A 26,949-nucleotide genomic window follows, 5' to 3' on the forward strand; every position below is an offset into this window, starting at 1 on the left:
AAACTGGCTTTTGGGCAGGTTCATCCTTGTCCTATGTGCCCTCTCTTGTGAACCTAATTTTCTACAATGTTTTGCAGTGTTCCAGTGCCTGAAAATTCAATGCACTAGTAAAAGACTGGAGTCCTTTTATGTGTTCGAAAAAGAAGAACAAGAAACTAGGCAACCTAAAGTTCACCGTGGCATCTGCTAAATTAACCCATGCTTTCAGTAGGACGTACTAACTAAAACGGCTCATAGTATTATTAGTGTGTTTTTTCCAAGTTGATTTTTTCTTACAGACATGTCATTTTGTCGCTCACACCATTACACCAAGGGTTTCGTTTTTTTGTGCCTGTGTTCATCCCTCCTGCTTTTTCGTTCCTGCTATTTTCGTGTAGCATGGTACCATATACTGATTGCTCATACCATTTGTGTTGTTGAAAATATTACAACAGTGTTTGCATCTTGCTGCATTGTAGTACATTCAGGCCTCGTTATTGCGAACAGGTAAAAAAATCGTAAAATAGTTCAACATAGCCAAAATTTTCAATATAAAGTTTTCGGCAAAAACTCACGCAGGGGAAGTGGAATTTAGTCATTTAAAGGAAGGCAAATGGGAGAAACCTGTTCCGAAGTTTTAGCATCGTTTCAAAACCTCTGGCGGCAATTGTAGAGGCTGCAAGAAAACCGAGCGCCAAACACCAGTTAGGTTGGCTCCCCTGCACAACTCAGCCAGCATGTTGCGGGGGCAGGTCAAACACCAGCTAGGGTGGCTTTCCTGCATTACAGTGATGTGTGAAAAATGGTACGCCAACTATAGCCATTTTCACCACCTCCGTTACAGTCAACAGAAGCACAGGATGGCTACTGGAAGGCTACAAGTGGCCATGCCACTGATTTCGGGGCATTATCAACAGATGCGAGAGGCACTAACAGATACTGACCGCTGTGCCTAGCAACCGTTCATGCTGCTATACCTTCTGGGGTGCTGATGGCAAGTGCGAGAGAAAGTGTGAACTGTGACACAAATGCTTGCGGCACCGCCCTTAGTCACTCATATACAGTCAAGCCCACATAAAACGGCCCCACTTAAGGCGAACTTTCGCTTATAACGAACAAGACCGGCACGACCGTCAAAATAATACATTGTTTCAATGGCACAAACTCAGACATATAACGAATGTCATTAAGCCCTGGCGATCGGTTACAGTGAACGGAGGGCGTAAACCCGGCGCCGCGTTGCGAGATAACCTGCCTCCGACCCCTTTGTGCGCCCGGCGCGTGGTATGTTTTCCCGGGCCTCATCGCAGGCGAACCGCTCAAACTGCTCACCCCGTTTATAGCGCGCCTTCCAAGATCGCCCCTCCCGCCCCTCCTCGCAACTCCGCTCTCCTTACCTCACTCTCTTGCAAATCTGCGCATGGCTTCTGCGATCAACCCGCCGCCGGTGCCGATCGCGGAGGCCACGCTTCGTGAAGCACGCCTTCCGTGGGAGCCAAGAGGTGGCTGCACTGATGCTCACGGATGCCTCTCATTGGTCTCTCCGCTGGTGCTGTGCGTCTGTATCTTTAGCTTGATTGGCACCTGTGCGGTGCGGATGTTTCGTTGGCTTAGTTCAAATGTCGGGCCCTGGTTGTAATTCGGGATGGTGAACGGGAACACCGTACCCACTTCCACTGTATTCAGTGGTAGAGATTATGAAAGCGGCCAGGGCGAAGGTGACGGCCACTGGCGTGCGGAACTGCTTCCGCAAGGCTGGCTTCATCGACACAGTGTCTGATGCCGAGCCTGATGCTTCGAAAGATGGCCAGCCTGGCAGGGATTTATGGCAGCGCGTCGTCGACTCCGACATGCGGGGTCGTGACATTGGTAGGAATGATTTTATTTCTCTCGATGACGACGCCGACAACGCGGAACCGTGCACGGACGAGGGCATCGTTTCTTAAGTGCGGGACGAGAGTGACACGGAGGAATCGGATGAGGACGAAAGTTCAGAGGCAGCACCCATAAGTGCGCCTGTAGCAATGGGCTACATAGAGAGCCTCAGACAACTCGTCTATGCCAAAGGCCTTGGCGAAGAGCACACTTCTACTTTAATTAAATAAACTGGAAACCTTCCTCATTAGATCTGCATTGCAAAAACATACGTCCATCATGGACTTTTTTGCAAAGAAAAAAAGCGTGTGTTTTGACAAGCAACTGTCTTTAACGCTGTGGTTCACTTACTACGAACTTCGGGATATAACGAACAGACGCTGCGTGACACTCATGTTCGTTATAAGCGGGCTCGACTGTAGTGAGGTAAAGCCTGCCAACTGCCATCCGAGCGGGCACAGCTTGGCGCTCGGCAGTTCGATGTATGTTTTATGGCGAATTGCGTTCAATATCTAAAGTAAGAATTACACTTCTTTGTTAAAAATATTTGGGAACAGTTTGATTTAGCCAATAATTTCCTTGTTCGTTATATCGAGGTTTGACTATTGAGGCTAGACGGGAGTGTAGTTGCTTCCTGGATGGACAAGCATGCAGAGGTGCGTTGTCACTGCTTCTCTCGCTGACATTATGACCGACTTGCCTCTGCACCAGGTGTGCTCGCACATAGTGGCTGCCTTGCGCAAGGAGGCACGCCGCGTGCGCGAAGAGTGGGAGGCATTGCTCTGCAGTCCACAGCCAAGCCCCCCACAGAGAACAGCAGCTGCTATGGCTGGTGGCAGTGGTGCCAGCCACCCACCTGCCATAGGAGGTGGCGGCGGAGACACCTACTGCTTTGAGATGCTCTCCATGGTGCTGGCCCTTAGCGGGTCTGCCGTTGGCCGGGCCCACCTCTCCCAGCAGGCCGGCCTGCTGCGTGACATCTTCAGTCTGCTCCACACGGGCTCTGCCCGCGTACAGCGGCAGGTACGTGCAGTTCAGGATCAGAATTGGAATCGGTTTATTTTAGTACTTCATCAGTGTGTCACAAAAAATACATTTTCAGGAGATGGTCCCTCATTTAGGGTCCGCATTGTGGGACTTTCTCTATATGGTGGACTGAAAGAGTATGAAACGAAAATGCAGCTGGAAGAAAAGTGAACGAAGTGTGGAAAGCCATTAGAAACCTAGTTAAGAAAGCATTAAGAAATACTAGCTGTACATTTATAACACAGTGTCAGGAGGATTAAATAGTTGCACTAGATGTAGTTTCCAGTAAATGAAGATGTGAAGCTGTACATTTATTAAACAGTGTCAGCAGGATTAAATAGTTGCACTAGATGTAGTTTCCAGTATGTAACACAAATGAAGATGTGAAGCTGTACATTTATTAAACAGTGTCAGCAGGATTAAATAGTTGCACTAGATGTAGTTTCCAGTATGTAACACAAATGAAGATGTGAAGCTGTACATTTATTAAACAGTGTCAGCAGAATTAAATAGTTGCACTAGATGTAGTTTCCAGTATGTAACACAAATGAAGATGTGAAGCTGTACATTTATTAAACAGTGTCAGCAGGATTAAATAGTTGCACTAGATGTAGTTTCCAGTATGTAACACAAATGAAGATGTGAAGCTGTACATTTATTAAACAGTGTCAGCAGGATTAAATAGTTGCACTAGATGTAGTTTCCAGTATGTAACACAAATGAAGATGTGAAGAGGAATCGGGCAGCTATACACCGCAGCAGACAGGGCAGTGGGAGGTGACAAGACAGGGCAGTTTAAGCCCTCTATCCTGTGTCTGCTGTGGTGTATAGCCTCCTGATGTCTCAACAACTGGCCTACACATATACCCTCCTAAGTTATGAAGGGAAATGTTCAGAGCATTCAAAAGCAAAAAGAAATCAGACAAGAACTCATAAAAATTACACTGCATTCTCTCTATATACCGTATATATACTCGCATAATGAACCCACTTTTTCTCCACAAATGTTGACATCAGTTCGGGGGGAGGGTTAATTACGCTGGGGGAAAAATTTTCAAGAGAATTTTTTGGAAGGGTCGAAATTTCATATTATACCTCCTTCCGTCCTTCCGTCATCAAGAAACGCACGCAGTCAGACTCGTTCGTGCTGCTGGTGTTTAGCATCGTTCACTTTGATGCGATTTAACAACTTTGCGGTAGCCTATGGCGCCAGCCAGTCGTGGTGAGATAACGCGGACATGCTGGACACCGGCCCTGAAGTCAGGCACGCATTTTGTACGCGAGGTTAAAAAACACACAGGACGGTTACGAATGCATGCATAATGCGAATGTTTAAGCCTTAGCTTAGAGCACACAACATCTCGGCACTCTGCCAAGTTCACTGGTACTGCCCCACCCCTTTTAGTAGGAACTCTCCTCAAAAGATAAACAAGCGGTGATGTTATCGACGGGCAGCATCTTGGCGTGCTGCCAAGGTCTGCGCTGTGGGCAGCTCAAAAACTGGGGAACCCGCTGCAAAAAACTAAAGGCTAAAAAAAAAAGTTAATTATGGACGAAAAAAGCGGGGGGCGGGTTCATTGTGCGAGTGGGTTCATTACGCGAGTATATATGGTAGCATAGAATTCTTGAGTTCTCCTAGTTAAACATGTACATTTGATGCAATTTTAGGGCAAGTGGTAGAATATTCCAAAATGAAATTGATGAGACGAAGTGTTTTGTTTCCTGTAATTAGACTGCAACTCAAGTGAAATTAGGTTGTAATTTGCTGCACATCTGTTTGCGCGAGGAATGCATCAATAATTGGAGGGGACACTTAAGCTCCACCTTAACGGTATGACGCAATAGCTGATGGGTTAATGCCCATATATACAAAATTGGTCTTTCTCTACTTAACATTCATAGATCGCTGGGAGTTGTCATACCTTTCCTGGTGCAGTGGTTAAGTTATGTGCCACTGCCCTGTTGATGGCAGGTGCGGCCACCGGTGGGGCTTGTGCAATACAGGTTGCTCTTCCCGAGCGACCTCACGCGACCAATCATTAATTTAACGGCTACCTGCCATGGTGCCCAGTTTGCTCACAATCCTTTGGGGAGCTTATGATGATGTCACAAGGTTACGTGACATAGTATGTGGCCCAGCTGCCTACTAGGTTGCCAATGCTTCGTGAGCAGATTTTTCTACTTTTAATGTCTTCACACATGTGGGAGCCTTATTGTCCATCCTCACCTTTATAAAATTGCTTCACTTTGTATACAGACGTGTAGATTTGGTCTGAATTTAGTTTCCACCAACTCTTCATGTGATGACGCAGCTGTGCTGGAAGTTTGGCTAAACCGGTAGTTATAAGAAGCATTATGTTGTGCTCGCAGGTAACTAGCCTGCTGCGACGGGTACTTCCCGAGGTCCCCCCACTGACTCTGGCTTCGGTGCTCGGAGTGCCAAGCTTGCCGCCCAGTGAATACGGCCTTCCTCCGAGCAGCGGCCCTAGCCCTGATTCTGATAGCGTAGAGGGCATAGCGCCCTTGGACATTCACCGAGTGGGCCTCCTGGACGTGCTACTGGCGTGTGTGGCCAAGGCACTGACCCTGCAGGCCCGCTCCAAAGGGGGTCGCTCACAGGCAGCCACACTGGCCACCGCCATTCACCCCCGTGACCACCTGGGAGCTCGGTGGTGGCTACGCGGCACCATTGCCAGGAAGCTAGCGCAGGGCATCGTGCTGCTTCTCAGAGACATGGCTGCGGTGAGTAGGCCTTTGTCTACTTGCATTGTACACAAGTATAATGCAAAGGGGAAATGTGAGACCTCACAAAAAAGCTTTACGATGATAACGTGATCTCAGCCAATCAGGCCAACTACTGCCAAGGGCTCGGAAAAGACGGAGACAGCACACAAAAATAAGGAAGCAATGGATCTGTTATTTTATGAAAATCACCACTTCAGAAATGGGTGCGGCAACTTCGGGTGCAACAAAGCCTTTGGCACGTTAATGCATGCTGTCTCCCATGCAGCAACAGCCATCGTTACCGCCTGCCACCGCTGCTCCCTTTTTCATGCTGCCCAGTCCTGTTCCCAATTTTGCTTCATTCCTTTGCCTACTCCACTCAACTCTTTGAGTGCCTTCTCTTTCTGAACAGCCCAAACCACCTTCTTTCCACGTTAACAGCCAGCCTCTCTTGCCCATGTGCGCCATGCGGCCTCCAATGTCGCTGAAGTGTTGGCGCTTCCAAGTAGCTCATGAGTCTGGTGGTGAAGGTGACTGCAGCTAGAAATGCAGCAAGGAAAAACAAACGTTATATTCATACCTCGTTCCTGAACATAACGCGAGATTCAATCTCAAACCAGTGGAGTGAGGGGGAAAGAAACTCTCTTTATATTCGTGTAAATACGGAAAGTACTGTGCAGCACTGACAGGTACTTCTTGGGCTACCATTTTGGATAAGCAGGCTGTTTAATCTGCTCTAATTTGTCAGGTTCTTTCTGGGCAGCAGTGAATTTCTGCTTTGCCCATGATACACCTTCTTTAAAGACATATGCACACTCATCATCTGCAGAGCGGGAAGTGTTTTGGAGTTTTCTGGCGGCATCAACAGCAATAAAAGTGCATGTTTGTGCCATCTGTTAGGTTTGGTTTCTGCTGAGCACACCACAGTTATTAACTTATTATTGCTCTGGGAAGCAAGCTACATTCTCATTTGTTGAACATGCTTCCACATCCTGTTTCAGGGTAAGCTCACAGAGGCGTGGGCCAAGGTGACCAAGGGGGCCATTGCTGAAAACATCCTCAACTTGACCAAGCTGGCTGAAAAATACCGGACACCTGCAGAATGCCTCAAAACGCCAACAGTACGCTTTGTTGCTTTTTTGTTAAGTAATCATTATGGAGCAGCATTTTTTAAATCCAGCTTGCGTATCTTCTCTTTGACTGTGTTTTTCTTTTTTTTTTTTTTTTTACTGTGCAGCTATGGCTTGCCTTGGCCTCCCTGTGTGTTCTTGACCAGGAGCATGTTGAGAAGCTTTCTTCAGGCCAGTGGGTCAAAGGTCGCGGTGACCAAGCTCCTCCCAGGGTGAGACATCTTCCTAATATAGCCACGCACTAGGATTTTTCTTGATTAGTTGATGGTGCGAAATGCAGTCGAACACTACTGATGTAATTGCCATTTGTTAACCTTCAGAAGCATGATTTTGGCAATGTGTGCGTTGACTACACTGTTTTCCGTTCTCACTCGAGTCAGTGCATTTACAGAAGTTTTCAGGGTTTCTTGCACGTAACCAAAACAGTCGCCGGAGTACACATTGGAGCTTTTAGTGCACTCTGTATTGAAGAAAGGCATCAGCTCTGTGGTGGGAATGCTGCGCCAATTCTGCCAAACTGTCAAACTGCGCCATTGCATTCAACCTGTACAGTTAAGTCTTGGACGTACAGTCGAACCCGGATATATCGAACCCGCATATTTCGAATTATTGGCTATATCGAACACACAGATTACCCCCTTGAAAATACTATGTAAAAGTATAGGACAATTGCGTAGTATATCGAATTCCATTTCGTTGGACATTCGATATATCGAACGGCGCGCTGCGCCGCACCCCTAGAAGGTGCGCTTTTCCCAAAGACATTCGTGTCCGGTCCTCAGAGGTAAACTTTTCCGCAGAGTCAGTCAGCAGGCTCCTCCTCTGCGCATGCGCGGCCGTCGCCTAGCGACGGAGACGCAGAGCCTTTCCCCCGTTCTTGCGCCCCACCGGCGCGAGCTCTCTCGCTCCTCCTCTACCGCCGGCGTGTGCATTGGGCAAGGGCATTGGAGCTCATCGAAGAGAGTGCGCGGCATGGAGACATGGCGACGTTTCCAAGCCACGCTTCCTGGGAAAAGGGAGAGAGAGAGAGTGAAGGGTCGGCACGGTCGCTCGTGGGCCAGGGGAGACGAGAGAGCCAGAGAGGGCTCAAAAAACGAACATAGCGCCTTCGACGGCATATTCCGCCGATCTTTTTCCCCGCTCTCTTCTTTCTTTTCCCTTTGTCGTTCCTTCGCAGCCCCGTTGACTGTCGCTCGAACAGGCTTCGCTCGGACTGCTCCATCTGCACATCGTGCGTGTTGTTGTGCGTACCTCTGTTTCAACGTGCTGTGTGTAACGTGTGTGATTGCAGTCATCTGGTGAGCTATGGCATCCGCTGACATAAAAAAGAGGAAGAATCTGGACTTTGCAAGAAAGCTTGAAGTAATCCGGCGTGTCGAGAATGGAGAAAAGAAGTCCTCCGTGGCAGACGCATTCGGCATTCCGCGGAGTACTTTAAGTACGTTGTTATAAAACAAGCAGGACATCAAGCTTAAAGCAGGTGAGGAAAGTCGCTCGGGAGCGTGTCGTGTGCGCCGTGCTGCTTTTGACAAAGTGGAGAAGGCACTCTACACGTGGTTTCTTGAAATCCAAGCGAAAAATATTCCCGTGGATGGCCCGACCTTAATCGAAAAGGCCAAATGGTTTGCTACGGCTCTTGGCAAAGAGAACTTTTGCGGTGGCACTGGATGGCTGCAACGGTTTAAAAACCGCCACGTCATTGTAGGAAAGGCCATTTCAGGCGAAAGTGGGGCTGTCAGCAGCCAGGAGATGCAGCAGTGGCTTTCTGAGGAGTGGCCGAAGATCACTGAGAAGTTTTCGCCTGCAGAAATCTTCAATGCAGACGAAACTGGTCTCTTTTGGCAAATGTTGCCGAATAAGACACTCGCTCTTTGTGGAACCACATGCCACGGTGGTAAAATGAGCAAAGTGCGTGTGTCGGTGCTGCTTGCAGCCAACATGGACGGCTCGTGCAAGCTACGGCCATTCGTGATCGGGAAGAGCAAGACACCGCGCTGCTTCAAGAACTGTAAACAGCTTCCCATCCGCTACGGCTTTAATAGGAAGGCCTGGATGACATGTCAACTTTTTGTTGAATGGCTGCACGCTTGGGACGCTGAGTTGGGCAAGTCGGGCCGCCGAGTTTGCCTCCTGGTAGACAACTGTTCGGCCCATCAAACAACTTGCAAGCTGCAGCACATCAAATTGAAGTTTCTCCCGCCAAACACCACAGCGAGACTGCAGCCCCTCAACCAGGGTATCATAAAGGCATTCAGGGTAGGCTATCGGAAGCGACTTATTCAACGGCTCCTCATAAACCTCCGCATAGGAACCGATCTCAAGATTGACCTGCATGGCGTGATCCAGATGATTACCGGCGCTTGGGGCGACATGAAGCGGGCCACAGTAGCCAACTGTTTTGGCAAGGCAGGCCTTGAAGTGGCCAGAGATGAATGTCCGGAAGCTTTAGATGACGATGAGTGCTTGGAGGACGCGTTCCGCGACTTGTCCAATTTTTCCGGCACCGTCCCGCCCGAAGTTACTGTTGATGACTTCATTAATGCTGACAGCGAAGTTCAAGCGGTAGCCGACCTCGCTGATGAGGACATTGTGGCCGGAATAGCTGGCGTTCAAGACAGCGATTCCAGCGACAACGAGGGCAACTGTGTTTTCGAAGAAACGCGTCCGTGCACAGCCACTGAACTGGCGTCAGCGTTCAGCCTGATTCGGCGCTGTTGCGGCGAAATGGAAGGCACTGGGCTCTCGCACCTAGACAGTCTCGAGAAGATTGAAACTAGTGTTTTAAACTTCATTTCCCAGAGGAAAAAGCAGCCCAAAATTAGTGATTTTTTTTCCGTGAAATAAAGCGCTTTCATATTGTGTGCACATGCTATGTGATTCGCGGCTGTTCCAATTGGTAAGCCACAATTTTTTATGATCGCGAGTGCTTTTTTGGCCTATATCTGTATATCGAATTTTCGCTATATCGAACTATTTTCCGATCTCCGTCGAATTCGATATATCCGGGTTCGACTGTATTAACAAACTTCAGTGTAATGAAATCCTTGGTGTAATGAAGTACATTCCTGTTCTCACAACTTGGCATCCATAGAACACCATGTATTTTTATCTTCAGTACATATATGAATTAGATTTTTCCGCACATTCATTGCATCGAAATTTCATTGCTGGCTCGAAACGAACGTGAGGGAAAATTTTACCATAGTAGTGGAATGGAGCGCGTATCGAAGCGCACATCATAGCACATACGTGAAGTGGGCAGCGCCTGTCCTCAAAGGCAGCATGCCACGTTTACTGCTCTTATGGATTCCTGAAGCTCGGTAAAAGGACTGGAAGGGTCAGCGCCATCAGCACACCCATCAGCTGTGAAGCCCTTCTTGCACTTCACACCTGACAACCTCGCTTCCCACTGAGACTATGCGCGCACGTGCAACAAGGCACATACTCGCGCCGTGCTCACACTTGCACTAGAAAAGCAACGAGGCATGGGGTGGGCCCGGTTTCATTTCATTATGTATTGAAATTGGAGGACGCTACTCTTGCTCTTGCTGACATGTAGCAAAAGAGGAAGCGGGGGGGGAGAGCCACAAGAATGGAAATGTTTTCACTGTTGCATAGTTTGTATCATAGGAGCATGTGAAGCGGCAAAGTCTAGTGAACTTAGTTAAACTTTTGGTGCGTACAGCTCAAATTATTTTCATATCACATTTATATTTTTGTGTCAGTATTTAGCAGTGCCTCTGTGTTTACGTATTTGTTGTCTGGCAAGGGCAGGCAGTCATTGCATGTAGGGTTTAACTCCCTTAAGCTCTACACGAGCAATTAGAGAGGCCGCAGTTAAAGACTCTGAATAAATTTCAATCACTTGGGGTTCCTTAGGCTATGCTGAGATTGCACAGCACATAGCCATTTTTGCGTTTTTGCCCCCTTTTAAATGTGACCACCACGGCTGGGATTCAGTCCCATTCCCTTGTGCGGCAGCAGAAATCCTTCGCCACTGTGCTGTCACAGAAGTGGCGAAGTACTTGGCCACCTTTGCACTCTGAGCATATAAATTGAGATTCTTATTTCATTTGTCGGCGTTGGGCTCCTGCTGCAAAATAGTAAGAAATTGCTACAAGCTAATGTTTTTTCTGCTGTGAAGCTTGCTTCAAAATGCTCTTCACTATCCCGCCACTGACGAGCGTAATCTCACTGGAGGTAAATTGTGTGTGCGTGTGCGCTTCTGTGCATGCATTGACTTTTTTGTCTACTCATAAAAGGCTATTTCCATTAGTTTTCTAGCATGAATACGACTAGAAATGTGGACATGTTCTCATATTTTGATGCTACCTGCTTTGCCCACAGCCACACCCATGCTTTTCAGCCACAGATGTCTTGTAGTGTGCTGATTGTTATTTTTACAACTCCCTTTCTCATGTTTGAATGGCATATTGTGTTTGAATGCCTGTTTTTCTACAAATGTTCCTATTCGTTTTGTGCCATCTTATTTCTTCAGCCAACATGTGACAACCATGATGATGGGGAAACGCCGGCCATCATTTTGTGCAACGTGTGCGGAAATGTGTGTGCAGACTGCGACCGCTTCTTGCACTTGCATCGAAGGACAAAGACACACCAACGCCAGGTCAGTAGAGCACAGAAAAAGACACTGAAAGCGTCTAATTGGAACTTAGCTTGTTGCCCTTAATTTATCGGAGCTTAGAAGTTTCAGCAAACTCACTGGTTGTATTTATTTTCCATCATTAGGTGCTGTTAGTTTTCACTTTTCTTCACTTTCATGAAGGACCTAAGGGGCAGACATGATACACATTAAGTACCATGAGATTGAGGACCATCGGTACAAATTTGGGTTGAAAACTGGGACAGTGCTGGGGCATGCAGTACTGCAGTAAATGAGAGTCAAGCAGAAATTGGGCAGAATTTAGGAGGCCTGTCAAATTATAGCTTGAGGCTCATAACTAGGTTTCTTATTTCATCAGGAAAAGTTGGATAAAGGAAGAATGATTGAGAACAGTGGCTTGGCAAATCAGGAGGCAAATCTTATATTTTGAATCAATTTTTTTTTTTTTTTTGCGAGCGAGGGGTGAGATGAGAGTTGAGGGGTAAACATATGGGCAGCAATATACAGTCTATATTGCATGTTATGACCTTTGTAGAGTCTGTTCACAAAATCCCCGTGTAATTTGCCCACCCCTTTTTTAAGGCTTAATTTAAAGAAAAAAAGTATGCAGATAAACGAGTAAATACGGCATGGTGAGGTCTTTCATGTGTTATTTTTGTTTTTGGAGCAGCCTTTTTAGCTACCCATGTGCTGGCCACAAAAAATTTCACTTTTAAAAATGAACTTCATTCATGTGAAGACTTCTTTAGACTGCCAACATAGTGGAGTTTTGTTTACTGTGTTTCAAAGCATTTTTTTCTTGTGGCTGTTAAAACTGTTTGTATATTGACTGTATATCAGGTATTCATATGTAGCATAAACAGTAAGTTAAGGGTGGAAAAGTTAGTGTTCTAAATGGCCATTAAGGTTGCTATATGGTCAGATTTGTTACCATCCCAATGTTGCCGCAAGCCTAATCCCAGTGAGTGGTGAGTTTGGTTTCAAGCGAACACATATTATTTGTCTGCTATACATCACTCAAAACTCTCAAAGTGAGTCACTAACAGTAGTTGCAAGATTATGTTTTGAAACGAACAGATGTAGAGTACCAGCTTTTTGCCTGCAAGACAATGAAGGAGGTGCTAAAAGGCATTTTGCCCACTACTGATGTTTGCCTGCTCTATGTGGCCAGACACTCAAAATATACACTAATAAATTCCAGTAATATCAAGAGCTGTACTTTTAAATGGGATGTTCTGCTTCCCTTATATGCAGACAATGCATGTCTTATGCTGTAGACAGTGATATGTTTAACATGCTTGGCATCGGTGTCCAGAACCTTCAGGGCACTAAAGCTTTGTTGTCCCCCAATTGTTACCACTTTTTGCGCATCCAGGTTTTTAAGGAGGAAGAAGAAGCCATCAAAGTAGATCTGCATGAAGGCTGCGGCCGGACCAAACTCTTCTGGGTGATGGCTTTAGCCGACTCCAAGACACTCAAAGCGATGGTGGAGTTTCGTGAGAACACACGAGGTATGGCAACACAATGGCCTGATCCTGTTTCGTGTTGACATCCATGTACGGCCCTCTGTCCCAAACAACAGATTGTGTCGTAGGCTGATAACATCGCTTCATAGTGTGCTGTGTGCTACAGTAGTGGCAACAACTGTCATGTGTGGAAAAAATTTCACTGGTTTCACATTTTAAACTGCAGCTCACAGTCTTGGAGATCTGAACACAGCACTTCAACTACTAGGCTACTGATTTGGGAATGTGCACAGATGTTATAAGTGTAGATTTATATCTTTATGTCAAAAGGAGCACGTTTGGTGAATAAGTGGGCCTGGCCATCCAGTCTTCCGTCTGGGAGCCGCACAAAAGGAACCTAAGCGCAGCATCAGCTACTCCAGGCCTCCCTCCTCTCTGGGTCGACCTCTAGAACTAACTTCTCCCTGAAACTAACTTCTACGACTCGGCTCGTGTCAAGGCAGCTCCTCGAACCTTTGGTTCTTAAACCTAACCCTCGTGATCCTTACTTGTGCCTGAACCATCCACTGTGGCTCCGTAACCCTGTGGCTGCTTCTACCTCTGAGGATACCAGGCAGGTGCTGACTTTGTGTGCTGCATGTCTCTGCAGGAAAGTCGACATCTGTGCCGACAGCGGGCATTTGCCGGTTTTGCGGAGCTCCCGGAGCAGCTGGACTTCTCTCAGCAGCAGCCACTTGTACAGACTGTCGGGTGAGCCGTTATGTCCTTAAGCAGCCACTTGTACAGACTGTCGGGTGAGCCGTTATGTCCTTTAAGGGACACTCAAGACGAAGTTGTCCCGTATCGGTAGATTATTGTGCTAAAATACAAAGAGGCCACTTTAGCTGGAAACAGCTTTTACTATCTAGAAGAGGTAAAAAATAAAGTGCAGGTGTCACCACTACCAGCTGTTGCAAACAAACTTTATGATGTCAAGACTAGGGGTTTGCGAATATTCAAAATTTCGAATATGAATCGAATATGTTTCATATTTGTATTCGAGAAATTGATATTCGAGAATTTCCGAATATTCGAAAATTCCCGAATTCTTGGCAGCAATCATATACAACGCCGACTTTCGTAAATTCGATTGTGGCAAAAGCGCAATATCTGGGCAGATTATCTGAATATAGAGTTTAAAGTTCCAGAAAAACAATACAAACGCCCTTTTCTCTTTCTTCTCCACCGTTTATCGCGTGGACCGATCGCATTCCGATGCGGCTAGGCTTGACCTCTTGCGTAATTCCGCAAGTGGGCCTTCCCACATACCACACGTGCTGCGAATGAGATGGGTGACGACTCACTTCGTACAGCTGCAACGTGAAAGCGCGTTTATTTTTTTATCCTTCCGTAATATGTTATATAATAACCCTCTGTATATTCAAATTGGTGATCAGAGTCTTTATCAGTCTTGACGCTTTTGAGTTTGTATCAAGTGGCAGAGAAAAAAATGCTCCATTTCAGTTTCCTCTGCAATAAATGCTTATTTCGATGGCAAACAAAGATCTGCATAGCCAGAAAGATCTATCGAAGTGAGGGCAAAAACAGGATGGGTTTGTCTTCATTGTACCTTTAACCCTCTAGCTTTAGATATGCACTAAATAATTTTTTATTTCTCTGGAAAGTGTTGACGACAAGCAAACTTGGTTTCTGATGCAGGAGCATGCAGCCAATGCCTGTTCAAAGACGCACCCGTGTGGTCACCTGTGCAATGGCATCAGAGGCGAGACAACCTGCCTGCCGTGCCTCCACGGTTGTGCCGGTGCAAAGGGACTGCGCCAGGATGCTGACGACATGTGCATGATCTGCTTCTCTGAGGCTCTCTCCTGTGCTCCAGCCATTCAGGTGTGCTAGAGTGTTTGTAGAAAGTGTTGTCATGTGAAGTGGAGAATGCATCCTTCCTGTTACAACCCTTACACAGCTAAATTGCAAGTGTTGCTTTGCCGTGACAGGCAAGCTTCTGTCTATTAAACAGCTATTTTGAATTATAAATTTGCAGTGCAAGATCACAGGCCTTTCACTTGGTTAGATTATGTGAAGGATGTCGTTTACATAGTGGGCAGGAGTTGCCACTGACACTGCACCATTCTGGAGCTACTGTTTGTGTGCATTCTAAATCATCATTCTTCTTTGCAAATAGTTTCAAAGTGATGGTAGCCAAGATAAGTAGCCCTTTTACTCAGGTGCAGCTTTTCGTATGTAGTAATTCATTCCGACCCCAAACCACTATTCGCCAAAATTGCGAAACCTGTCAAGTATGGAAGAACACTTGTGCAATCATCCATCATAAGAATTTTTCTAAAGCAGTATTTGTTGAGGGAATTGATAGGGTTCAAAAGTTTCCCCTTTGTTGGCTTCCAAAGGTCTACCTCTCCTGTAGTCTGGAAATTGCGCATCATTCCCAGAACTGGGTTCGTCGCAGTGCTTCCTCCAGTGACTACATTTTAAATCTTTCTTTGAGTTTCCTGAGCTTTGCATGCTAGAAGAAGAAGCTGTTGTGTGTATACTAGCTCACTTGCTCGCGCTTGACTCACCGAGCTTGCTCAGCCTGCTTTTTTCATTGTTGACATGAGAGAAGCGGAAATGGTGCGTTAGGGATGCGAAAAAGAGGCATGGAATTTCAAGAAGAGCAGGAAATGGTCGCCAGTTGGAGCTGGACACTCGGCGCCCTGAGATATGTCGAACAGCTCTTTCTGGGACGTTCATTTGCACATGGTCGAGAATTGTGTGGGTTTGCTTGCCATGCTGACAAAGTGTTTCAGGGGCTGCTTTAAGTATGTATGTAGTGATAGTGTGCAAGAATTGAACATTTTAATTATTTGTTTTTAACTTTTTATTTATTTATTCATTCATTCCCGTCTGGCTTCCATTCCCTGGTGTGTGGCAGCAATCTGAAACCGAGCATAAAGAATTTTCCCCTGGGTGTTTTTGCCTACTCTTTGCAGCTTTCCTGTGGGCATGTCTTCCACTACCACTGCTGCAAGACAGTGCTCTCACGAAGTTGGTCAGGACCACGGATCACCTTTGGCTTCTCCCTCTGTCCCATCTGCAAGGCAAGTCCTTTCACTGTCGCCTTTTTTTTTTATTATTAAAATCATGTTGACGGTAAAATTATCTTCCTGGCACCACGCTCTCGAAGTGCTGCCCACACAGCACAGTTGTTTGTGGGCCTTCAGTTGTTCAGTCGTTCGCACTCGTGCCGCAACGGTGATGGAGTTGCACCAACAGCCGCAATGAATTGAATTGATTTGAATAAACGTCTATGGAAGAGGCTGGTGGCTGGATTGCGAGTCCAGGGCTCTGGAGGCTTCTGCCGACCTTCTGGCGATGAGGAGGGCTGCCTGGTCGTCGAGGCGTGCGCTTGTCAGCTTCACCTCCCACAGCTCCAGGGCCGCATTACGCTTGTTTAGATGTTGGGATTTTTGGGGACATGTCCATGTGGTGTTTGTTAGGGTTGGGGTGTCTACGCACCATGGACATTTGTCTTCGTAAAGTGTTGGGTGTAGGCGATGTAAATAGTGTAACTACGGTAACTCTTTCTTCCTTTCTTCTTTTACTCCCTCCTTTATCCCTTTCCTTATGGCGGTTCAGGTGTCCAAGGTTATATGAGACAGATACTGCGCCATTTCCTTTCCCCAAAAAACCAATTAAATGCGAAGTAACAGCCAAGTTTGTATTGCATGGATTTCTCTGAGATCTTGAATGAAACTAGCTCACAAAAATCTAGTAGCCAAGAAAATGCAGCTCTCGGGAACATAACAGCGGGGTTCTGCTGTATGTATGTACATACTATGTAGAAAGCTGCCGGCTCGGCTCGTGGCCCTGGTCTCCATCCTCCAGCAAAGGCCAACTTAGGTTACTGAATTCTAGCTAGAGGTCCTAACCCAGACCATGATGATGAATACACTCCCCCTTAGCCATAAGTCATCCAAATTATTCACAAGCTGCTGCTAATAAATGTGTTTGTTCAGTGGTAATAACAGTCATGCATGGAATCATCATTGTGTTGACCATTTCATGAACCAGCTAGCACTAATCACTCGTCATACTCTGATGACAAACAGAAGTGTTTTTGCGCTTGCCATCAGAGGAAATTGTTTTGTTTTTTTCACATTCCAATAATGAACATTTACACTTGAGTTTTAATCGTAGCCGCTGCGATGGCTCAGTGGTTATGGTGCTCGGCTGCTAACCCGACAGATGTGGGTTCGATCACGGCTGTGGTGGTCGAATTTCTATGCAGGCAAGATACTAGCAACCCATGTACTGTGCGATGTCAGCGCATGTTAAGGAACCCCAGGTGGTCAAAATTTCCGGAACCCTTCACTGCGGCGTCCCTCATAGCCCGAGTCGCTTTGGAACGCTGAGCCCCCATAAACTAAACTAAACTAAACTAGTTTTAATCATAGTCCTGCAGGGCAACTTGGTCATGCTAATTGGCGTCTCTTGCTTCAGAAAGGGACTAAGCCTTAGAAAAAACATTGAACGCAGAGGAGAAACAGCACACAAAGCACTCTTTAGCCTTTCTTCTGAGCAGCGCATTGTGGTGTTTCTTTTCTGTATCCATGGCTTTCCTGAGCTGTATCCCCTTCTAATACAGGTCATTTTGTTGGAGTATTGTAGTGAAATGCTTTCTTTCGTTGGAAGAATTTTGCGATTCTTTTTGGTTTCAGCACTCTGCCGTTGGGAATTTCATGGCTAAGTTTATTAACTCAGATATAATATGCAGTCACGGTTGCAATATGTTCCTTTCACAGCTTTTATGAGGTGCGGCACTTACTAGTAAAAATAAATAGTAGACATTGTGCTTTTTATTGTGACCAGAGTCGCCACCGCTCTTTTCATTGTGTACCTGCTACTGAGCCCAAGGACATGGAATTGAATCCTGGCTGTGGCGGCCGCATTTCGATGGAGACAAGACGCAAAAATGACCGTGTTCTGTGCGACTGCGCGATGTCAGTGCACATGAAAGAACCCCAGATGATCAAAACTACTCCAGAGACCTCCCCTACGGCATCTATCATAATCCTTGTGCAGTTGTGGGACGTCCAAACCAGGCATGCCATACTATCTTTCCATTGTGTAAAAACATTTATTTTGTTTTGCTTTGTTTGGAATTCATCAGTGCTCTGAAGAAAAAACACTCGCATGTTTTTGGGAGCTTAAAAGTGGATTCTGATGCCCGTCAGTGAAAAACTTGGCAGATTGTGACAGTGGCTGTGTGCTCATTTTTGCTGTGTTATTGTTTTGTTGGCAGAAAGTCATTTCATGTCTTGACACAAACATATAAGTGAAATGTTGATGCTTGGTGACCTTGTTTGTGCCCTACGCTACTCTTGTTTGATTTTCATTTCCTTCCTGGAGTCTTGCGATTGAGGGTTTGTACTAAAGCTGTTTGGTTCAGCACAGAGTGGTCACCTTAGTGACTCACTGGTGAGTGTGTTTGGTGGTGTGTTCCATGGGTTTATTTTGTTGTGTTTTCCTCCAGGCACCCATGGAGCATGCAGTGCTGAAAGATCTTCTGGAGCCGATCCGAGCGCTGTACGAGGACGTCAAGCGCAAGGCCCTCATGAGGTTGGAGTATGAGGGGCTTCATCGAGCCGAGGCCATCACCACGGCTGGTGCTCGCTTCTACGACAATCCAGCCGGATTCGCCATGGAGCGCTATGCTTACTACGTTTGCTACAAATGCAAAAAGGTCAGTACTGTAGTGCTATGAGCATTGATTTTATGAGGCTTCAAAGTTTGCTTTGGAATCCCAAAGCTGGCACCTTAACTTACAAAGCAAGTGTCTAAATATCCTCGGGAAGTAGTGGCACGAGTATCATTTGGCACTCTGTTCTAAAATGTAATGTCAAATGAGCTGTAATGAAGCTTGTGACATCATAAACTTATTTGGGGGGGTCAGTTTATCTATTTACAGTCTGTCTTGTTTCAGAGTTATGAAAATAGGGGATTGGCTCATGTTTGTGTTGAAATGTGAATGTAGTAGTATCTATTACTCAGTTGCTCACATCCGTTAACACAGTCTTGAGCACACAGCTATTTCAGAACGCCGGCAGCTTCTTCCTAGATGTTTCCTTTCTGGCAAGCTTTTGGATTGGCAAGCAGAAATCTGCGTATACTTCCTGCAGCAACCTGAAAAAAGTTTGTGTGTTGTAACAATATCTTGTATAGCTAAAATGTATCATAGGTCTAATGAATATTAATTTAGTTTCTACCTGTGCCATCCAGACAAACAGAGAAGTGTGCTTATCTAATATGCTGACTTTGTAGAAGAAATGCCTTGTTAGCACTGAATTGGTGATTTACTTTACAACAACCTGCCAGGTAGGAAAGTCTTCTTGATTTACTGTTTTTACTCACGTAATGAACCCACCTTTTTCCAGAAAAAAATTACATCAATTTGGGCATAGGGTTCATTGTGCAGGAAAGATAGGTTTCGACAATTTTTTTTGTAAGAATTTAAATCTCGTATCGTACGTCCGCCCACATGCATCTGCACCCACCCCTGCATTCGTCTGTCCGTCAACAACAAAAGTGTGCGGTTGACAAGTTGCATCCCCACGTCGCCCACGTTTGCGTCGCCAATGATTAGATTCGCTCGCTTCAAAAGGTGCTCTCTGTATAATAGCGCGATCCGACGATTTTGTGATAGCCGATGGCACCAGCTAGTCACGGCTAGATAAGGCCAACATGCTGATGCCGGCCCTGCAGGTCAGGTGTGTGATTTTTTACACGAGGTTAAATAACAAGTAAATTCTCAACTACAGAAGTGGCGGGGTGGATTCATTATGTGAGTGGCCCCATTATGTGAGTAAATACTGTATTATCAAGCAGTCTTAGCATTAGCTTCTGGTGCAAGGGGTGGCAACTGGAGTATGAAGGAGGATTGTAGCCGGTGCATGGTACCTTCATTATATATGGGTGTGATTCTTGCAGGCTTATTATGGCGGTGAAGTACGTTGCGACATTGAAGCTGGCCCAGCAGATGATTACAACCCAGCTGAACTTGTTTGTGGTGGCTGTTCTGACATCTCCAGGGCACAGGTATGGTTTCTATAGTTTGTGTTATTGTCTTGCCAGATTGTACTAGATTTTACATTGTAGTTGAGCTTATTGAAAAGCTTCTCAGTTGCTTTATTTTCTCACCATCAGACTAGCAAGCAGGAACGAGTCCAAAAAAAAAAAAACTGGGGTTGATGTTATGGGAGCGGCCTTCATCTGAGCTTGCTGCATGCATTAGAGATGCAAAGCTCATCCAGTATGAGCAGCATACGAGGGACAACACTGCAGAATCCTGCAGACATGGATCAGTGCCTCTATTGGCACAGTCCCCTAAACTTTCTGCTTAACAATGAGATGTTTGAATGTTTGTGGTCTGGAGTTTGGTGCTAGTGACATTGTGCTGGTCATGGTGTGCAGATGTGTCCCAAACATGGGACAGACTTCCTGGAATACAAGTGCCGCTACTGCTGTTCAGTGGCGGTGTTCTTCTGCTTTGGCACCACTCACTTCTGCAATGCATGCCATGACGACTTTCAGCGGGTGGCCAACCTGCCTAAGCAGCAGCTGCCCAGATGTCCTGCGGGTAGGCACAAAATTGCTTTGCTGTATTTATTCCTTTTTTTTTATTCCTGTTGTTCTTGGGTGTATTGCTGCTGCAGCTGTCATTACAATGATTCCCGGTGGCAGCAGCAAGTATTGTGATGTTGTATTCCAGTAGGTACGGTTTGTGGGGTTGCCTCGGGGAGATAATAGTTTCTCCCCACTCACTCGCGGCTGACACGGTTCAAAGCCGCCCGGACCCCACCCATGATCGCGTACGCTACCGAGTGCTCGCCGACCACGGAGGGCCTTGCTCTGAGAGAACAAAGGAACGACACATTGGCTGACACAAGCAGGCATTTATTGCTATAGAAACAATAACGCCAGCTAGCAACAAGGTACGCTAATGAATCAAGGTCGTCCGACTCACCAGCAAGGTTCCGAGTGAATGTTCACCCGTGCTAGGGCAAGGGATATATACTCCGAAGGCCGGACGGGACGAGTACGGGAACCTGTCTCCCCGTCGCTTCCTCGCCCCGCCGGCTAAGAGCAGAGCCGCGAGCGACATGTCCGCCCGCGTCGACGATCCCAGCCGAAGCCCCATGCCCCCTTTCCCGCGCGCGGGCTTTGGCAGTCTCCCGCACAGCGATGCTGGCGCCCTCTCTTGCCAGTTAATGTAACTGACAAGGGAATGCGTTCATCCTCGAGGTGAGACTGCAGCTGCGCGGTGCCATGCGGGAAAGCAAACACAGGGGGCTGCAAGGCAGGTCCCCACAGGTTCTATGTATATTGCCCATTCCTTGCATGAGGAACATGTAGTGTTTCCTTGTGCAGTAAAACCTGATGAATTAGAGGATTTGGGCTGCCTCACAGTCACGCCAAATGCCCATGTAAGCAAAGTAATGGAAAGTTGGGCTAGTTGTAAAGAAGCATTCATTTTAATTACCAAATATTGGCGCAAGAAAAGGATGGGGACACAGAAGACTATGATAACCTGAAGGATTTATTGAAAGAAAACTTGTATGCAGTCAGACCTCAATATAACAAACCTCAGTTTTATCAAAATTTGTAAAGTAACAAATTTTTTCGTTTTTTATTTTCCCCATTGAAAATCATGTTGCGATTTTGACAAAGTAATTTTATGCCGCACTTTCTATATAACGAAGTCCTCGCACATCATATGCACTGGCTTAAATCTGTTCAGTTGAATGTGCCGCTGCGCCATCAGTCGTGTACATATGAAACCATCGGTGGGCAAGCTCTACCATTAGCCACTTTTGTAGAGCGGCGAAGCCTGCTACTTGCCATCAGCGCAAGCACCGCGTAGTGCTGGTTGTTCAATTGATATACTATATCGGTTTTTTCGGCTCGGTTATCCTCAGCGTGAAAATTCTGCAGTGCTCATTCGAACCTTTTTTCCCTCGATATGTTGCCAATTAGATCCTTTTGAATGGTGTCATTATCATTGCCAAGCACTCATTGCCAGGCAGGTGCCTGCTGATTCGAGTGTTCGCATCATCCGCTGTGACTTGAGAAATCATCCCAAACCGTAATGCATTGTATACAATGCACTCTGGCCATCTACCAGGAGTGTTCCTTGAATCTGCACCTCTATTTGTACTGCTGAAACATAGGAACCTCAACTTAGTATGACTTAGTTATAGTATAGAGGTTTGACTGTATGTGCGTCCAAAGGTAGTACATGTGATGAGTGAAAAAAAAAAACAATAAGACACTTAGGAGGTGAAAAAGCAAGCAAGCCAACTTCTAACAAATGCATTAAAAAAATTCTTGCTGGGGGATATTCGTGAAGAGGCGTCCTTTAACATTTTAGGCATACTGCAACTTTATTGAGAGCCTCTTTTAGAGGAGGTGACCATTGCCCAGGTTTTCACAAAATAAATTTTACTTTCACACAAACGGTTTTTGGCAGTTTTTGTGAGCTGCTCAATAATTCGGCATTTGAATAATTCATACATTTTTCTACTCTCTTTAAATCTCAGTTAATGCGGTTTTACAGCAGTCATCTTTGATATTGCCGCAATCCTACCCTTTCAAGGCCATGTGCACTGTGGTCTGTGGGGTCATCAGAAGGGTACTGGATTTCTGCCACTTAGAGCAATTACACAAGTCCCAAAATTTCAGTACACAAGAGCTTTTGAAAACTGTCATCACTGAAATGTGCCAGTTGCTCGTGTGAAAGGTAACACATTATGAGCCTTCAGCCAATGATTACTGAGCAAGTATAAGTGACAAACAGATTTTTTTTGTTTATAGTTTTCCTCTGGGCATTTGAATATTCATAAGACAATTTCAACTATGTATTGCAGAAATATTAAAAGAATTCTCTCTTGTGCGCAAACTGACTGTTCCCTTTCATTTGGAACTAGTATATCTCTACTTACTGGACCTTCAGTGTAGTGTGCATCAGTCAAATGTGCCTAGCCACTGAACCCTCCAAATGCTGCTTTCATCTGTCTGTGTATACTAATGTAAATTGCATGGTGCTGGTGCAGGACCCAAGGCCAAGCAGCTGGAAGGTGAAGAGTGCCCGCTCCACATCAAGCACCCGCCGACAGGCGAAGAATTTGCTCTGGGATGTGGCGTGTGTCGAAACACGCACACTTTCTAGAACACATGTGATCCAAGGAGCGCGTGGCTTGGATAGGCTTCCCTCCTTTTTTTCTGGTCATGTATTATATATGGAAATAATATACAAGTTTATGCATTGCCTCCTTGTGCTTTGGTGTGATGGCTGGTTTTTTGAGTAGGCACTGTAGTTTTTCTACTTCCCTTATTTTGTATGTGTGTGCATGTGAACATGTAGGCATGTGTGTTTGCTTGAGTTTCTTGCAGCTAGTGTGCAAGGGTAATTTGATGCAGCTTATCAGTGACTTTAAGGCATCGATAGTGTATTATTTGAAAACTGGCTAAGATATGTACACTGTTCCGTGACAAATGTGACAAAGTTTTCACAAATTAATGAACATAATTTTTCTGTTGCAGTCACTGTGCAGTTATTGAATACATTTTGTTAAGTTCTGATAGCTAATCTTGTTTTTGACAATGCAAATTGTTATCAGTGCACCAAAGCTAGACGTGCTTTTGCATGATCTTTGTTGGATTCTTACCATACCTGTCCCTTTAAAACTATAACACATTGGAATTGTTCTTTCGTTTGGTTGAGGCAGCATGAGATTGAGCACATTACTTGCTACATCAGCAACAGTATGGAAGAGGTGGATGAAGATGAAATGAAAGGAGCAAGGAATGGTTGTGAACATGATGATGATGGTGGTGGTGATGAATTTATTCAAAATACCTTACAGGGCCAAGAAGGGCATTGAGTAAGGGGGGAAAAATAACACATTACTTGCTACGTCAGTAACAGTATGGAAGAGGTGGATGAAGATGAAAGGAGCAAGGAATGGTTGTGGACATGATGATGATTGTGGTGTGATGATTGTAGTGGTGATGAATTTATTCAAAATACCTTACAGGGCCAAGAAGGGCATTGAGTAAGGGGGGCAAAGTAACGGATTAAGTAGGATGGGAGCAATGTGTTAAATGCAGCGCACTGTACAAGGCAAAAAAGTAAAAACAATTATAACTATACAGGGCAAATCGTAACTACAAGACATGCATCGCCGCGATCAACAAAAAACTACATAAAAGGTAGCAAGAATGCATCGCAAGGGCAAGATGCAAGGGCAGCACCAAGGCCAAAGACAACCATGGCACAAGGCATTTTTCGTCTTCACAAGTTAGGTTCAAATACCCATTTTCCAAGCATTTCAGCCGAAAGAAGCTGAGTGCAAGGCCAGGAGACAGATTGTACCCATTAGAAACCCTTGGGAACCCAGTCGTACAGAGGATTGAACCCTACAGCTCCAACCGCTAGACCATCGCTGTGGTTTCAGAGCATTTTTTTCACAGTGTGTTGTTCCGGGAGCCTTTCAGACTTGCTCATATTTTTGGGAAATTGTAGAAAAACATAAAATAAGGAGGGTGAAATCGATGTTTAGTACTTGTCATTACTCGCGAGTCATTTCAAGAGAAGATTCATGAGGTGTAATTAAACAACTGTTCGTTTCTTTGTAGCAGAGAAAAGTGCGAAGGTGCGCAGTGCAAAGCTTCAATGGTACAGGCTGGAGCACGACACCAACCAAGTTCTCGCAAGAAACATGAAATTTGAATGCATACTTAGTTTCTCCATCAGGGTGTGACTGCAAGCAAGTTGTAGCTTGGCTTTTAAACACGCATGGTCCAACCCAAGCTGTAGGTGTGGGAAGAAGGAAGTGTTCCGAGCGGATGGCCTACAGCTTGCAAGTTCAGTGACCTGGCAGTCGACCGTGCATGTGTTGGAACGCCAAGCTGAAACTCGCTCGTAGTTGCACTCTGGTGAAGAAAACCTACTGCATCGGATGAATCCTAACATGACCCTCAGGGACTCCAGAACTTCTTTTTAGAGGGGGGAGTCTAAGTTTTTGTTAATTATAACTTTATTTTGTGTTTTATTTGCATAATTTTATATTTTTCTTATTTTGCACTGTTAAGGGTACATCTGTTAATGCATAATAAAACTTCAATTGAAACGGGCAGCTTCATAATATGTTCACACAAGGGGTGATAGACACCATTAAAAAAGTTTGGGCGTAGTGTGCTTCGATTCTGCAAATCATGCTTTTGAATAGGGTTCAGTCAGTCGGCTACTTCAATTGACATATGATTGGTATAGGCAGAGTCCTTCAATGCTTTTGCTTAGGTTCTTCGAATGAAATGCTTTACGACTGGCTACGAAGCCAACTAGCTCAACCCCAATTCTGATCTGAGTAGAGATGGGTCGCTCAGGAGTGAGCCGGATCTTCTGAGCCGCTCTTTTAAAAGAGCGGGTGAGCCGTGGCTCAGTAAAAGTGAGCGGCGGTTCTTTTGGAGATCCGGCTCACTGATCCATAGGACCGTAGTCCAGCGTAGTGATCCGTGCCGAACGGCGAACTGTCTGTTCCGTCAGAGCTGTGTCGCTGGGTCTTCTGCCGGGTGCGATTTTCCCGCCATCTGTTAGCAGTGCGAGAAAGCTGGTTTGTCGTTCAGTTAGCCGTGTCGAACCGTCCGTCAGAGCTGCTGGGTGCGATTTGCTCGCCATCTATTAGCAGTGCGAGAAAGCTGGTTGAGTGAACGGGTCGCCCGCTCGCTGAACGAGAGATCCGGATCTCCAAAGGAGCCATTCGGCTCACTGAGCCGAAGACCCGGCTCTTCAAAAGATCCGGCTCTTTTGAAGAGCCGGGTCTTCGGCTCAGTGAGCCGTTTGGCTCCTTTGGAGATCCGGATCTTTTGAAGAGCCGGGTCTTCGGCTCAGTGAGCCGAATGGCTCCTTTGGAGATCCGGATCTTTTGAAGAGCCGGGTCTTTGGCTCAGTGAGCCGTTTGGCTCCTTTGGAGATCCGGATCTTTTGAAGAGCCGGGTCTTTGGCTCAGTGAGCCGTTTGGCTCTTTTGGAGAGCCGCTCTTCTGGTGAACCAATTCTCTCGTTCAGTGAGACGTTTGGCTCTTTTGGAGAGTCGCTCTTTTGGTGAACTGCTTCTCTCGTGCAGTGAGCCGTGCGGCTCTTTTGGAGAGGCGCTTCTCTCGTTCAGTGAACCGTGCGGCTCTTTTGGAGATCCGCTTCTCTCTCGTTCAGTGAGCCGTGCGGCTGTTTTGAAGGGGCGCTTCTCTGTCGTTCAGTGAGCCGTTCGAAGAACCGTTCAATCAGAGCCGGGTCTTCTGGCAAAGTGCGTATTTCTGGGCGAGTTGGTTGAGATACATTCCGAGTAAAAGAGCGCTCGCAGAGCTTGTCCTCGCTTTGTGTTGTCCTGCGGTGTTGTGTCTTCCTTGTTGTCGTCCGTTGTCTGCGAGCGCTGTTTCGCTCAGAACGTGTCTTCTGGCAAATCATTGGCAAAGGATGGCGCCGTTCGTTGACAGCTGTTGTTCGAGCGATGTCTCACGACTCCCACTGATCGTGCATCGTGAGCTGGTGCAACATTTCGAAGGTATTAGTAAAAATACCTATAACACGGTTATTCTACTAATGCACATATCGTTTTTTTTAAAGGCAAATAACTAAACTCTATAGCAGAGGTTACAGTGTAACCTGCTAGTTATTTGGCTTTCTTGAAAACAAAACGATATATGCATCAGTAAAATAGCTGTGTAGTAAATTCAGGCATGGTCTCTTCCTTTTCTTAAGAGAGGAACAGGGCCTCTCCAGGCAGTGTTTGAAGATGGGGACGATTGTCGAATGCAGATGATGAAGAGAGGAAATATATCTACATAAATGTAAAAAGGCAAACTGAGTTACAGAAGCAGATCTCACACAGACGGCCGAACTAACTGTAACTAAAAAAAGGTAATTCTCACACAGAGAACATACACTACAAGACCTTATCGACCCACGTGTTAAAGCCTAGGTATATTTGCAGAATTACAAGCCACTGCACGGGGCCTCTAGCTAAACTAGGCAATACCGACTTGTGATTTGTAATGCATTTGCTTGCGTTTTTATA

General features: G+C 45.9%; 1 protein-coding gene across 2 annotated transcripts in view; it reads left to right on the forward strand.

Annotated features, from left to right (window-relative positions):
- The window catches only part of hiw (MYC binding protein highwire), a 132,454-nt gene extending 109,310 nt beyond the window's left edge, over positions 1-23,144 (forward strand). For both annotated transcript variants that reach the window (XM_077662670.1, XM_077662669.1), the window contains 13 exons: positions 2,566-2,877; positions 5,251-5,622; positions 6,606-6,725; positions 6,842-6,946; positions 11,233-11,361; positions 12,734-12,869; positions 13,474-13,574; positions 14,523-14,708; positions 15,809-15,916; positions 18,352-18,561; positions 19,806-19,913; positions 20,289-20,454; positions 22,928-23,144. In XM_077662670.1, the coding sequence (XP_077518796.1) occupies positions 2,566-2,877; positions 5,251-5,622; positions 6,606-6,725; positions 6,842-6,946; positions 11,233-11,361; positions 12,734-12,869; positions 13,474-13,574; positions 14,523-14,708; positions 15,809-15,916; positions 18,352-18,561; positions 19,806-19,913; positions 20,289-20,454; positions 22,928-23,043 (2,169 nt within the window). In that variant the 3' untranslated portion in view covers positions 23,044-23,144. The remainder of the gene's footprint in view (positions 1-2,565; positions 2,878-5,250; positions 5,623-6,605; positions 6,726-6,841; positions 6,947-11,232; positions 11,362-12,733; positions 12,870-13,473; positions 13,575-14,522; positions 14,709-15,808; positions 15,917-18,351; positions 18,562-19,805; positions 19,914-20,288; positions 20,455-22,927) is intronic.
- Positions 23,145-26,949: the final 3,805 nt, after the last annotated feature.

Source organism: Amblyomma americanum, chromosome 4 (assembly GCF_052857255.1).
Source record: "Amblyomma americanum isolate KBUSLIRL-KWMA chromosome 4, ASM5285725v1, whole genome shotgun sequence".
NCBI classification, from domain to species: Eukaryota; Metazoa; Arthropoda; class Arachnida; order Ixodida; family Ixodidae; genus Amblyomma; species Amblyomma americanum.